Genomic DNA, 14977 nt, shown 5'->3' with positions numbered 1-14977 from the left:
TATCCCTGGAAACTCTGAGCTGGCCTAGCAGAGTAAATGCAGCGGTCCTGAGTCCATGTGAGAAAGGGATAAATCAAGTCCAAAAGACAGATCGGTTCTTATCTCTAGAAGCATTTATTTACAAGCCATAAATCAGTCTCTCCATCGGAAACCTCCGCCATTCTCCAAAGACATTCCTCCGTGCTTTCCAAAAGCACACAGACACAGCCTGTCTGTTTAGCTGTGTCTCTCAGCGTCTCTCGGTAGAACTGAAAGTAACTCTCACAGACAAAGCCTGTGACGTAAAGCCCTGCTTCCGCCCCCTCCCAGATGCAGGGCACCACGGAGTTTTAACCCTGTCTGTTCCAAACTCCACACCCCCTCTTGTCCTGCATCTGGGGACAATAGCCAACAATGCTTTCCCCATACACAAACCCTCACAGAACTCCTCGTGCTTCTGGAAGGTTAATGGTTTTGTGAAACCATCAGCGAGGTTCTTTGTTGAGGGACAGTATTTCAGAGCAACTAGCCCCTCACGAACGCTCTGACACACATTTTGAAAACGTATGTCCAAATGTTTGGTTCTCGCCTTGAATTGCCCCGTCTCAGCTAATTTAAGGCACGGTTGATTGTCTTCATGCACCACAACGGGCAGACAATCCTCTCCACAGATTTCCTCGACCAAACACACATAGAACTCCAACTCTCTGCAAGCATCTGATAGCGCACTGAACTCAGCTTCAGTAGATGAAAGCGCTATGAGACTTTGCTTCCGGGACCTCCACCCTAGTACTGAGTCCCCAAACTTCACCACTAGACCTGACACTGATTTGCGATCCTCAAGGTTAGCCCAATCCGAGTCCACCCAAGCAGTCAGCTTGACATCTCCTTGAGCTGACAACTTAAGACAAAAGTCTTTGGTATCTTGCAGGTAACGCAGCACCCGCTTTATACCATTCCAGGCCTGCACACTAGGACTTGAGGCCTCTCTACTGAGCAGATTGACAGCAAACGCTATATCTGGTCTGCTCCACTGTGACAGATATAACAGACTACCCAGAGCTGACTGAAAGAGCTCAGTGTTTTCGAACACCACACGTTCTACTTGCTGACACTCCTTTACAAAACCAGCCTCCATGGGTGATCTGGCACCTGCACACTCAGACATCCTGAACTTCTCAAGCAACTGTTCAATCTTACCTTTCTGGCAAAGCAAGAAGCTTCCATCACTTGCTTTTGTGATCTGCACGCCCAAATAGGATTTGACATTTCCAAGCTGCTTCAGCTTGAACCGCTTTCCAAGCTCTCTAGCAAACTTTTCCACCTGTTTACCTGTCTGTGCGATCATCAAAAGGTCGTCAACAAACACCTGGATCACTTCCTGTTTTAAGCCTGACTCTTTAATGTAAAGACAACTGTCTGCAAGAGATCTCTTAAAACCTAGCTCTTCTAAGGCTTCATGTAGGCACATATTCCAATTCCTGGCAGATTGACGTAATCCATAGATGGATTTGTGCAACCGCCACACAACGCCTGGCTCACTGACTTCAAACCCTGGAGGAGGAAGCATGTACAACTCCTCCTTGAGATCTGAGTTCAGGTAGGCGACATCTACATCAAAATGGTTCACCTTCCAACCTCTCTGTGCCGCTATCGCCAAAAGCATTCTCAGAGTCTCCGCTCTCGAGGTTGGCGAATATACCTCTGTGAATTGGATACCCTTTTTCTGTGTGAATCCTTGGGCCACTAATCTCGCTTTATACTGTGGTTCTCCTGCTTCTGTGGATTTCAAACGGTAAACCCATCTGCAGCTAACAGCTTTTTCGCCCATCGGCAACTTCGTGAGAGAGAACACACCTAGAGACTCCATTGAGTTCATCTCCTTCTGCATCGCCTCATGCCATTTGCTAGCTTCTTCCTGAGGCAACTTCTGAACATCCTCAAAGGATTCAGGCTCACATCTAGCCACACCAACCCAGACACTAGTGGCTTCATACCTTTCAGGTGGCTTTCCCTTCGTTGATCTAGCTGATCTCCTCAGCGTGAATTCTGGAACTGCGCCTGATTCACCTGGATCAACTCTACTATCCTCTGTGTCAGACACATCCCCCTCTGACCTGCTGCGCCGTTTCGGGCGTACAGCTGGTTCTGCTGGTGAGGATGGTGCACTCCTTAGCTCAGACTTGACAGTGACCTGTGGAGGGGTCCTGGGACTCCCTTTTGGAGAAACTGGCGCTGGACCCTGTTGCTGTGGACCGCGCGCATCGGCAACAGGTTCAGCTTCGCCTTCCTCCTCTTCCTCATCTGAGTCTGACAGAACATCTGGGTTCCCATGAAGACGCTTCCACCCACTCTGCTCGCAAAACTCAGCACTGCCGCTAATAAGCAGCTTAGACTGGTTGCCAGTAGGGTATGCGAAACGCCATGCCTTTGAACCCGGCTCATAGCCCACAAAGATCATCTTCCTAGACCTTGGCTCACCCTTTCTGCGCATGGCCTTTGGAATGAGAACCCAAGCCGGAGACCCAAAAACATGAAGAAACCCCACCTTCGGCTTCTTCTGATGCAACAAGTAATACGGTGTGTTGCCTACACTGGAATTGTACACCCTGTTCTGTACAAAACATGCTGTCCGATAACTCTCTGCCCAAAAGCGCTGTGGCAAACCTGAGTCTGCCAACATTGCATTCGCAGATTCCTGTAATGTGCGAAGCTTTCTCTCCGCAACCCCATTCTGTTGCGGAGAGTAGGGGGCCGTCAGTCGATGATTGATACCCTTCTGCCTGAAAAACGATTGCAGCGCAGAACCTGTGAACTCCCCCCCGCGATCAGATTGAAAGGAAATCACCCTGGTAGAGAACTGTAGTTCTATCGCAGTGATCCAATCCCTGATCAATGTAGCCGCCTCTGACTTGCATTTAAGCGCAAAAACCCAAGAAAATCTCGAAAAATCATCAATCAGAACCAGAACCCACTTAGACCCAGCTAAAGAAGGTGTTGGCATGGGTCCTGACAAATCTGCATGGACAAGTTCAAAGGGTTTGCTTGTCCTCCTCTCTGATCTGGGATATGGGCAAGTTGTGACTTTCGACTGCTTACAGGCTTGACAATCTAGGTATTTGTCACAAGCCTTGAACCTACAACCAATGGTGTTTTCGGCAGCCTTTCGCACAAGCGACCACCCCGCGTGCCCAAATTTTCTATGCCATAAATGAATACAACCATCGTGTGGTGGGACATTTGCACACTGCACATGGGCATCTTCAATGGACTCTCCACTAGCCCCATTTTCCACCAGCCCCATTTTTCCACCAACCCCATTTTCAACAGGCATCTGCACCAGAAAGAGCCTGTCTGTTCTCTCAACGCTTTAGATCTTCTTCCCATCCCTGTAGAAGGAACAACAAGTGTTAGAGAAATGAACATCGAACCCAGCATCATTTAAGGCTGTTACACTTAAAAGAGAGTGCGCAAGCTCTGGGACAACATAAGCTTGCACCCAACAATCCAAGAAAGAACAATATAAAGACCCAGATTCAGTCAGTGGTCTCTTAGATCCATCTGCCATTTTGACATTTTGTCCAGATTTAACTGTCTTGCAGTTCCTCAGGAGCCCACCAGATGGCACAAGACAGTGAGTCGCTCCCGTGTCTATAATTAGAGATAAAGTGTCTCTCTGGCTGTCTTCCAAAGCTGCCATGGCAACGCTCGCACCCCCACCGGGGTCTGTGTCAATGCCAGTGTCCATCCTGGTTGCCATGGTTACTGCACAGCTGCTACTGCTGTTCCCAGGCTCTGTTGTCTGCGAAACGCTGTTTATCTGCCTTCCTTGCAGGTGGCTGACCTTGCATTCCAGAGCCTCAGCAGAACAATGCCCCTTGCTGTTGGACTTCGCCTCAAAGCACAAACAACTCTTGGAGACTTTGGCTTTCTCAGAGCTCTTGGATCGGCCTGCACCCCCACTCCTGGGTGCCACGTCGCCTAAGGAACAGCTTGCCACTGCTTTCCTCTTTCCAGCTCCCAGCCTTTCTCCAGGACACAGATGTGTTGAAGCATAAAAACAGCTCCCCAAAACAGCCCCAGCTTCTTCTGGGCTTCTCTTAGCTCCCTCTGGGCTTTCTGGGCGTTGCTCAGCCCCTCCTGGGCTTGCTGCTCCCTTTGGGCATCTTCTAGCCCCCTCTGGCCTGGCTACTACTGCTTTCTGACATGCAGTCTTCAGTGCCTGCCACGCGACCCAGGGCTTCTTCCCTTGGAGCTCTGGCAACAGCCATGCATGAATGCCGCCCTTTAAACTGGCTAGCACCCTCTGCTCTCTCTCTAGAGCATCAGCCACGTCTGCTTTGGGCTGGGCCTGGCCTGGATCAGCTTGCGTGCATTCCCACAGCTCCTTTCCCTTTAGCCAGTGGTACATGTGCTCACTCCAGGCCTTCCAGTTGGCCCCATTGAGCCTTTCACCGGGGTAGCTGTCTTGGCCCTGCTGTGCCTGAGCAGCAGCCATTCTCCTTCCCCCGGGGCTTTCAGCGTACTCACTCTGCCAGCAAGCTGGACGTCCGAAGCAGCCGTCTCTCTTGGCTTTTGGCTCCGCTCCCCAGCATCTCCCACTGCCTTTCCTGGCAGGAGATCACAGCAACTCAAAGCTGGCGTTCTCCTCCCTTCTCACACTTGTCAGGAAACACGTAAGATCCATAACCTTTGGGAATGAAAATAAATTCCCCGTCCGGAATATTGGGTCCAGCAAGCTTCCCAGTTCAGCTCCGTATCCCTGGAAACTCTGAGCTGGCCTAGCAGAGTAAATGCAGCGGTCCTGAGTCCATGTGAGAAAGGGATAAATCAAGTCCAAAAGACAGATCGGTTCTTATCTCTAGAAGCGTTTATTTACAAGCCATAAATCAGTCTCTCCATCGGAAACCTCCGCCATTCTCCAAAGACATTCCTCCGTGCTTTCCAAAAGCACACAGACACAGCCTGTCTGTTTAGCTGTGTCTCTCAGCGTCTCTCGGTAGAACTGAAAGTAACTCTCACAGACAAAGCCTGTGACGTAAAGCCCTGCTTCCGGCCCCTCCCAGATGCAGGGCACCACGGAGTTTTAACCCTGTCTGTTCCAAACTCCACATATAATTTTACTATTTATACCCCACACATCTTACTGGGTTGCCCCAGCTGCTCTTGGCAGCTTCCAACATATATAAAAATACAATAAATCATTAAACATTTAAAAAACTTCCCTATACAGGATTGCCTTCAGATGGCTCGGGGGTTGGGTAACTCCATACCCTCCAACATTTCTCCAAGGAAAATAGGGACATCCTAAAGAAAAGCGGGACATTCTGGGATCAAATCAGAAACTGGGATGGCTTCTCTAAATCAGGAGAAATAGGGAAATAGGGACGCTTGGAGGGTCTGCCTTTAATCTAACACAGGTCAAAAGATTAAATACTGTGGCAATAACTCGGTGGGGTTGATGTTAAAGCTGGTGCCTTAATTAACTTAACATACTTCTTGGTACATGATTTGTTAGTTCCTTAACTCTTTGCTTAAACCACAGGTAGGCTTCTTTTTAAAAGCTAAAAAACTTAAAATAAAATAAAAACCTTGTATGAGCAGTCCACTAATAACTGAGGAAATAACCTTATGAAGAACTTTGTCAGAATGAGGGAGGTTGACTCAAATCCCCCTGCTCCGGGAGTTTGCTGGAATCCCTTTGTGTGGAAGAAACTGCCATTATTTTTCGCTTCTCAGTACATTGAAAAAATATATACGGTACAAAGGTTGAAAGGCAGGAAGCATGCCCACCTGTTGGAAGAGAGGCCATCCGAATAGTGGCTCTGGTTGCTCTAGGAACCAGAGAACACCAAGGAAGAGGTCGCCTAACACAGGATAAAGGGAGAAGGTTACTTGGAAGTGACAGGGGGATTCCATTAATGCCTTTGGGTGCTTCCAGATGACTTATCTATAGAGCATTCTTTGTTTGCAGGGAGGCTAGGTGACGTTACAACAAAACAAGCATTATGCCATGCTTTCCAATGCAATTTCCCATCGCTTTCCTCATCACAGAAGTCCCATCTTTTCGGGAAATGGGTTTGTTGAGCTCAGTATCCACTTGAATTGTACAATCTAAATTTGCCAGTATGCAAGTGAATCCTAGCCAAAACCATCAAAGGTCTGGATGCACCATCTCTCTCTCTCTCTCTCTCTCTGAGCATCTAGAGATCTGGGTCTTCAGCAAGCCTATATTGCTTTAAAATACCTGCAACTGATACAATTTTAATAATAATGAAAACTGGGTTTCTGGGATTCTTCCAGTTTAGGAAAGATGCAGAATGTCTCTTGTCACAGTCAGTGGTTTGCCAGTTCTGGTGGGTTTTTAATTTTGGGCTCTAGAAGTGAGCCAAAATTTCCAAGAAGACAAGTTTCTGAGAACTTTTGTGAGATCTTTCTTTTCTTAGGCCCACCCCGTCCCTGGAAAAAGAGGACCACTTTGTAGAATTTTACCCAAATACTGTATTTGGGTAATACAGTAATACAATTTGGGTAATACAATAAAGATTGTATAAGACAATCTTTCCCCCCAAATTTTTTAAGTTTGAAATTGGGGGTCATCTTATACACAGAATGTTGTAATTAAATATATAAATATATAAATACCATGCCACCATCCATATTCATTCCCCCCAGCCTCCCCTCACTATTGGCCTCACAACAAACCCTGCAGGGGTCATCCGGACATTTTCCCATCCACCTGGTTCCCTCAGCCGCCCCCTGGCTACCCAGACCCCCCATTCCCCAAGCGCACTCACTCAGGCAGCTCTGGCAGTCACAGCTCCTCGACCAGCGTCTGCATCTGCTGGCGCTCATGGAGTAAATATGGCACATACCGTAAACACTGAGTCAAAAGTGCAACACACAGGTGGGAGAGCTGGAGCTGCAGCTACAGTGGAGTTGCACTGAGCTGACAGGAGCAGCCGCCATTACACAGCTTGCCTCACTGTTTGATGTTTAAATATACTGTACTAAATATACTGGTGTTTTGAATATTTAATAAAATATAAAAATTGTTCAGTTTGGTGTTTAAAATATTTATGTCTTAATTTGGGGCTCAAAAAATAGGGGTCATCTTATACATGGGGGTGTCTTCAACACGGAAAAATATACTGGCTGCCAGCCTCCAAGCAATGCCCCAGAGTGATACTAGGTCTGGGACATTGTGATGAATGCAAAATGCTGCCCACACAGTCGATGTTGCCATTTGCAGAAGCTCTGCTACTGCCCTGCTGTTGAGTATAACAGATAATGGACATGCAAGTCTTAAATGTGCCAGCTAATAGGCCACCAACACTACTGTTGCTGGGCTGACATGGTCTGCCATATACAAATTTTCTAAGGCTTGGGTCTACATTTCTTAGTTTCCTTTCATCCCACACCCACAGTGGGGCAAGCCTATGGATCAGGCTGGTTTTTATTGGCCAGGAGGGCACTCTGGTCAGCAGGATGTTGTGTTATCCCTTTAACCGCTGCCAATGCTGAAGATGCCTACATGTTGGGAAGGTAGCCAGTGATGGCAAGAATGGCTTGACAGAACCTGTATCCTAAGGCCATGGTGAGACTGGCTTCCACAGGCATTCACTGGATCAGGCCAGAGCCCAGGCTGCCATGAGTCATGCATATGCTGTCGCTGGTCTGGAAAGCTCCAGGGGAAAAGTTATATGGTCTGTTTGACTGATGAATTCCAACTTCTGCTAGTTTGTGATAAAGCAGAAGGCACAGGAATAAATGTAAATGTGCTGCTTAAGATTCAACCAATGCCAGTCCTGTTTTCTTTCTGGATTTTCAAACATCTTCCAGCCTCACTATGGAATCCATTCTCAAGAATGGTGGTTGTGAAGTAGTTTCCCTTGCCTTTTTCATTTTGTAGATGCAGAATGACAAAAAGGTGCAGAATTCCCCCCACTTCCCTTCCCATTCAGTGTGTATTAACGTGCACAGTGAGGTTTCTATCATGATTATTGATGGTGAGCATAGAACAGAAGTGGTAATGATTGTTCCAGATTAAGTTATCCATATTAAAAGTATGACATTCTGTTTAGACTCCTCAGTTTATTGGAATTTGAAGGCATGTTGCCACATGGCATATTTTAGGAATAAGATGCATTTCCCCCCATTCATCCAGCCCCCGCAAGCCACGTGTGCCATGAGCTGAGTGCATGCAAGCCATCAGCCCATCTGCACAGCAGACGGAGATGATGGAAGAGCTGGCATGGCAATGTGATGGTGCTCTGAGCCATGCCGTTCTGCTAGACTTGGCATGGCTTTGTTGTTGTTGGGGAATGATGGTCTCTAATGTGCAATATGGCCGTTATTGAATAAGGCCATCTTAAGAACATAAGAAGAGCCCTCCTGGATCAGGCCAAAGGCCAATCTAGTTCACCATCCATTTCTTCTCAATCACCCACCAGATGCGAAGTTGGGATGCAGGATTTCTGTGCAACAGCACTCTCCTTGTTCGTGATTCCCAGGTCCTTCAGAGGCATACTGCCTTTGACAGTGGAGGTAGAACATACTCATTGTGGTGGTGGTGATGATGATATTAATTTATATCCCACCTCTTCCCCAGTCTGAAACTTAAGGAAGCTTACACAGATAAAATAGAGCAAGCTAAAAAGACAGAAAAGACCATCATAAAAATGTAATTAAACACTAATAGAATTAAAGGTAAAAGGTAAAGGTACCCCTGCCCGTACGGGCCAGTCTTGACAGACTCTGGGGTTGTGCGCCCATCTCACTTAAGAGGCCAGGGGCCAGCGCTGTCCGGAGACACTTCCGGGTCACGTGGCCAGCGTGACATCGCTGCTCTGGCCAGAGCCAGAGCCAGAGCCAGAGCCGCACACGGAAACGCCGCTTACCTTCCCGCTGGTAAGCGGTCCCTATTTATCTACTTGCACCCGGAGGTGCTTTCGAACTGCTAGGTTGGCAGGCGCTGGGACCGAGCAGCGGGAGCGCACCCCGCCGCAGGGATTCGAACCGCCGACCTTTCGATCGGCAAGCCCTAGGCGCTGAGGCTTTAACCCAGAGCCATTAAAATCACAGACAATAACAATAATAAAAAACACACATCACAGCACCAGCCCTTTCCTCAAAAATAGTCAGTTCCCAAAGGCCTGTTGGCATAGAAAGGTCTTTACCCACTGGCGGAAGGACAGCAAAGAGGGAACCAGCGCAATCTCTCTAGTAGCAAAGTTACAAAATCGAGAAGATCCTCTCCTGCCACTGATCTTCCATGATTTTGTCTAATTCTTTTTTAAAGCCATTCACCTTGGTGGCCATCATGACTTTGGATGGAACTTCAAGAGATACCTAAGATGCTGGTGCTGCTTTGGGACAAATACTGTCTGCCTGTGTGTTTGCTTCTGTATCTCTAAATGCCTATGTGTAAATAAATGCAAAATATTAGGAATACAATATGTGTTTTTATAAAGTTAAGGTTGAGGGGAGGAATCTCCTGTTTTTCCATCACCAAATCAAAAGCCCAAAATGTTTCAGGTGCACCCAGAAGTTTTTGGAGTTTAGCTCCCTTTAGCCCAAGACAGCATGGCCAGTGGTCAAGGATGATGGGAGAAGTATGAAATGTAAGAGAGGCGTGGAAAGGGTTTCAGTTTCCATGGTGTCCAAACACTCCCTTTTTGATCCCACATCTACATCTAGCTAAGCAGGTGCTATTGTTTTCAACAAACACATCATCTTTATGGTGTGTGGCAAGGCTTTCTCGTCTCATAGAAGAAAAGTGACCTGTCTGGGCACAGAAGTGAGGACTGCCCTTATTTCCCCACCCCCAGGTATGACTTTGTATTGTGGGCAAGGGGTAACTGTGTACTGTTCTTCCCTTCCAGATGGCCTTGTGGATGTGCTCCAGGCGTTTGGTGTGCGAGAGGGCAAAAATGGGGTCTCTATCGCTGCTGGTATCTGCACCCAGAGAAATGGCTCTGATGAAAGTGATCTTGCCTTCCGCCTTGAGAACCAGACATATTTCAGCGCCCCAACCAAGCAGCTCTTTCCTGGTAAGGCTGGAGCATGAAAACTCATTGGATTGTGTATTGCATCAAAGCTGATGGGCAGACTCTGAGCCTTTTTTGTAATATTTTTTGTTTAAATTTTCAAAAGTTTAACATATATTTCAGTACATGAATTTGTATTTTTCCAACTTCCCATCGCATTTTCTCCCCATCTGCTGCACAATACCTTCTATTTCTTATACCATCACTTCAGTAATGTTTTCTCTAATTCCTTCCCAGTTCTCACTGTCATGATGCATTGCCTTCCTCCCTTGCAGATGGCTCCTTCCCAGTGGACTTCTCAATACTGGCTACTCTGCGAGCTGTCAAAGGAAGCCAGTCATTCTTGCTCTCTGTATATGATGAGCGGGGAGTACAGCAACTTGGTGTAGAGATCGGACGGTCTCCGGTCTTCCTCTATGAAGACCAGCTTGGCCACCCAGTGCCTGAGGACTATCCTCACTTTCGCCGAGTCAACTTGGCTGATGGCAAGTGAGTTGGGATCGGTGGGGTGGGAAGAAGCCACTGAAAGTTGTTATCTGATTTGGGCACACATGCACACAACTGAAAGACCAGTTTAGGTCTACAGTGTCTTATATATTTTCAAAGAGCTGATGGTTGTATAATGAAAGTCTCATGGGGAAGGGCCACAGTTCAGTGGGTAGAGCATCTGCCTTGCACAAAGAAAACTCTTGGTTCAACCTCCAGCATCCCCAGGGCTAGGAGTGTCCCCTGTTTGAAACATGGAGAGCCACTGCCAGTCCGTGCAGACAATACTGAGCTAGATAGACCAGTGGTCTGACTCAGTAAAGACAGCTTCTGTATGCTTCTATCATATTCCCTTGTGCACACATTCCCATCGGCCTCTCCGGTCAAATAGATTTTGCCAATAATCCAAACCTTTTTAAAATCCTTGAACAGAGATAAGAAGAATGAGTGGACACTCCCCACCCCTGTGGACACACCCCAGGCACACACATACACAGATTTTTCCTAAGGTGGTATCCCAGCCCTAACATTCCACTTTCTAAAGATGGGGAACCTGTGGTCCTCTAGCTGTTGCTGGTCTTCAGCTTCCATCAGCTAGAGTCAGTATGGTTGATGGTCACGGCTGATGAGAGTTGTCATCTAGCAACGTCTGGGGGGTCAAATGTTCCCCATGTCTGCTTTAACTCTTTGCTTTGATAATTCCTTATTAAATGCCATTGAATTGTGGTGAGACATTTCTGCTCATCTCTATCCCATGATTCTCATATCCCATATCTGTTCCTGTGGTCTTCTCCAATTACACCATTCCTTTTGGTATGTGTGAAGTAGTGAATAAAGTATTGGGTTTGATCATGCCAGACATTTGTTCACATTATTCCAGGGCCATTAATTTTACTGGATGGTCTTAGCAAGTTCCTTATCACATACTCTGTCAACCCAGCCTACCTCTTGGGGATGTTGTGAGGATAAATGAGATGTGAACTTTTAAATGATATGGAAGCGATTATCAGTGGAGATCTTCAGTCCAAGTTTTAGCTGAGTAGTTCAAATCCATATATCAAAGGGTTGGTGTATTGGATAGATTTTGGACTGTGAAGAGCTGGGTTCAAATCCCCACTTGTACATATTCAAAAAACTCGCTGTGTGGTCTTGGGCAAGTCACTCTCTCTCATCCTAGTCTACCTTATAGGATAAAACAGATAAGCGCACATGTGCTTTCCTGAGTTCCTTGGGAACAGGGTGGGATACAAATAATGTGAATTTTAAGATGTGGGAAACAATCATTATTAATGTGAAAATTCAGTGTTGCCTCTTTTCTCCTCCTGGATCATATTACCACAGCTTCTTTTATGCCAACAGCAAATAGCACTGTTTCCAGTCTCATTCTCTTGGCCTCTCTGGGTCTGTTTCACACCCCCTGTTTCACTATACATGGTGAAAGTCAGTCCACTCCACTGTCAGATGAGAGTATGATCTAGGTCCCCAGTGCCCTGTTTCCAGGCACCTTATTTATCCCACTTAATACCCACCTTTCTGACCTGTACCACCCCTTGGCAGGTGGCATCGCATTGCTCTGAGTGTGGAAGGTGGGAATGTATCTTTGAGCATTGACTGTGAAGACCCTGCAATACTTCCCCTAAAGCGAGGCATGCAGCCAATTGTCAGTGTTGATGGTGCCACCTTGCTTGCAGCTCGCCGGCCAGATGAAGATGTTTTTGAGGTAGGAAATATTGTTCAGAAGTCTCAAATGCTTTCTTTGATCATTTCATGCACCTCTAACTGCCGCCAAAGAGTGTACCAGTCAGTTAGATAGTCTATATTTGCCTACAGATGTCTTCACAAACAAAACTCTAGTTGGGATGCATGACCCACCAAACATCTGGCCTTACCAATGTGCCAACATTGTTTCTTATGGGAGTTACTGAATCCAGAACTCTGTGTACCCAATTCCAGTCATGACACCTTCTTCCGTTGGTCTGGCAGGAATCTGGGAGGCTGCGTGGACTTTAGGCTCACAGGGCCAGATATTTTATAGTGCACAAATCTTATAGAATCCAGATGCCCTTTTCTGCCCTAACAGTCACCTTGGCACCCTCTGAAATGTAAATTGATGTTGGAGCATGGAAAACCAATGACTCGTGCACAGGTCCCCCCACCTCCCGTTTCCACCCTTCACTCTCTGAAGCTTGCTGCCTGTATGGTTGAGGGAGTTCAGCAGAGCCTGCCTTTGTATGCCTGTACTGACTGCCGGATTTACGTTAGGATCTTTCTGTTGGGATACTGTCAGGGAGATATGGCCCATCATGGCCCCCACGTCGCCTCCGGACGATCCATCGATCTCCCGTAGATACAGTATCAGCAATTAGCGACACGAGCTCCAGAAAATAGCTTGCCACATTCCAGAGCTGATGCACGCTCTATCAGCACAATTCGCACAGTGAAAGATGCACGCAGGAGAGCATTATTTAGAAGTTTATTCAGCGTTGGTCAGAACAAAGGAAAAAACATGACTGCCTGTTTGCGTGTTCAGGCACAGAGAGAAAATAAAAGCATAGACACAACAGAAACATCCTGTGAACAGGAAATACGCAGGCTGTGACACAAACATCCTGCTCCCTTTTAAGGTGGAACGGAAATATCCTAACACTTTCTTATGGAGCTTCACTTAATTTCAGGCAGGGACTGCAGACACAGAACTGAATGGGCTGTCCTTTTATGGCCTTGGAGTCACAATGAGAAAGTTAGATCATCATACCATGTGACTGTGACAGTGAAACTTCTGGTATGGGTTGCCTGAGCTCATGAGATGACACAGAATATTGTCTGCAAACATTTCAGCTACTCAGGAATGTTTGCTGTCAGGATCAAATGAAGAAAGGAGACAGTTGTCAGTTTGGCTGGGATTAAAACCTCACATAGGCCTTATGACTGGAAAGAGGTCCCAAGACGTAGTGAAGCTAAAGGACAGGGAGCCCAGAGATAATGTAAGTGATGGAAGGGTGCACAATAGGCAGCAAAAATGGCTTGTCTGGTAGGAGCTGCAGCAAAAGCCTCCGGGCAGTAGTGTCATGGCTGCTTACGGGGAGGAGGAGTAAGGCAGCAACAAGATCAGGGCTGGGTGGGCAAACAGGTGGGAGCACTGGGTTGACTCTAGTGATGTGACTGCATATTCCCAATCTGGCTGTTGCTTCACCCGTCCTCCTCCCAGTAAATGGCAGCAACACTTCTGCTGGGAGGCCATTAAGGTGCCTCCATCCCATGAAGTGAGCCACTGTGGATAGGCAGAAACAGGAACCTAAAAAGGGGTAGGGGAAGAAGGCACGAGGAGAAGGCAGAGAAGAGGAAGCCGTATCTGTCTGCAGTGAGGAGATTCTGCACCTTTGTGGAATGAGTGCCCATATATCTTACCTTTTCCAAACAGAAGTGGAAATAAAGTTTTAAAAGGAAAACCAAGAAGGCAGAGGGCCTTCTTGTTAGTGACGTCCTCCCTGTGGAACGCCCTCCTGTCAGATGTCAAGGAGTTAAAGAATTACACAACTTTTAGAAGACATGTGAAGGCAGCCTGGTATCGGGAAATTTTTAATGTTTGATTTTTTTTATTATGCTTTTAGATATGCTGTAAGCTGCCCAGACTGATTGGGGAAACCCAGTCAGATGGGTGGGGAATAATAATAATAATAATAATAATAATAATAATAATAATAATATTTCAAGTGCTGCAGATGTTTTTTCATCTGAAGAGAAAATCCCCGACCTCGCCCCAGGGATTCCCAAATCTGGGCGGGACAACGCTGGCCCTTTTCCAGTGGTCTCCAGAAGCAGAGAAAAACCCCAGCCGCCTCCTACATTCTTCCCCGAAGCACAAAATGTCAGAGGGCAGAAGGTCTTTGAAGGCATCTAGGCTGGGTCCTGGGGGTGGCCAAGAACAAGCGCTTCTTGTAGTGGCTCTCAGGAAACCTTGGCCCAGAGCCAGTAGCCTCTGGGGAGTTGGGCGGCAGCGACGGAGTGCCTGGAAGGTTTGGATGTGGCCATTTTGGACTGTGGGGCAGCTGTCTGTCTGTTGGGTAGCAATGTGGTGGGAGGGCTCACTGGAACTGTGTGTGTGTGTGTGTGTGTGTGTGTGTGTGTGTCTGTCTGTGTTTGTGTGTGTGTGTGTGTGTAAGGAACCAGGAGGAATGCTCCAAAGCTACATTGTATGCCTGTTCTGTCACACTTCTCTCATAATCCTCTCTCCTACCTCCAGCAAGGAATGCAGCTAATCCTCCTGAGGCAGAACAGAGTGCTCCAGGCAAAGGCACCAGGGAGCCTGCAGTGAGGGGTGGGCTTGAGAGGAACAACAGGGCAAGAAGTGCAGGAACTATAGTTTCACAAGCAGTCACTATTCTGCCTTCTGTCAAATTCCATTCTAGTTAGGTGAAGGGGGACTCTGGGACTCTCATTCCTTGCTCCAGCCCTTCAGTTAA

General features: G+C 47.2%; 1 protein-coding gene across 6 annotated transcripts in view; it reads left to right on the top strand.

Annotated features, from left to right (window-relative positions):
- Window positions 1–14977, top strand: part of COL5A3 (collagen type V alpha 3 chain) — a 142441-nt gene that overhangs the window by 22674 nt on the left and 104790 nt on the right. For 3 of the 6 annotated variants that reach the window (XM_079967786.1, XM_079967785.1, XM_079967791.1), the window contains exons 2-4: window positions 9864–10031; window positions 10304–10517; window positions 12072–12234. In XM_079967786.1, the coding sequence (XP_079823912.1) occupies window positions 9864–10031; window positions 10304–10517; window positions 12072–12234 (545 nt within the window). Of the gene's footprint in view, window positions 1–9863; window positions 10032–10303; window positions 10518–12071; window positions 12235–13370; window positions 13499–14977 lie in introns of those variants that run through there. The other 3 variants (XM_079967789.1, XM_079967787.1, XM_079967790.1) reach the window with 3 other exon arrangements.

The sequence above is a fragment of the Podarcis cretensis genome, assembly GCF_951804945.1.
Source record: "Podarcis cretensis genome assembly, chromosome: 2".
Classification (NCBI taxonomy): domain Eukaryota; kingdom Metazoa; phylum Chordata; class Lepidosauria; order Squamata; family Lacertidae; genus Podarcis; species Podarcis cretensis.
The sequence above is the reverse complement of the archived record's forward strand: the minus strand, read 5'-3'. Positions and strand labels throughout refer to the sequence as shown.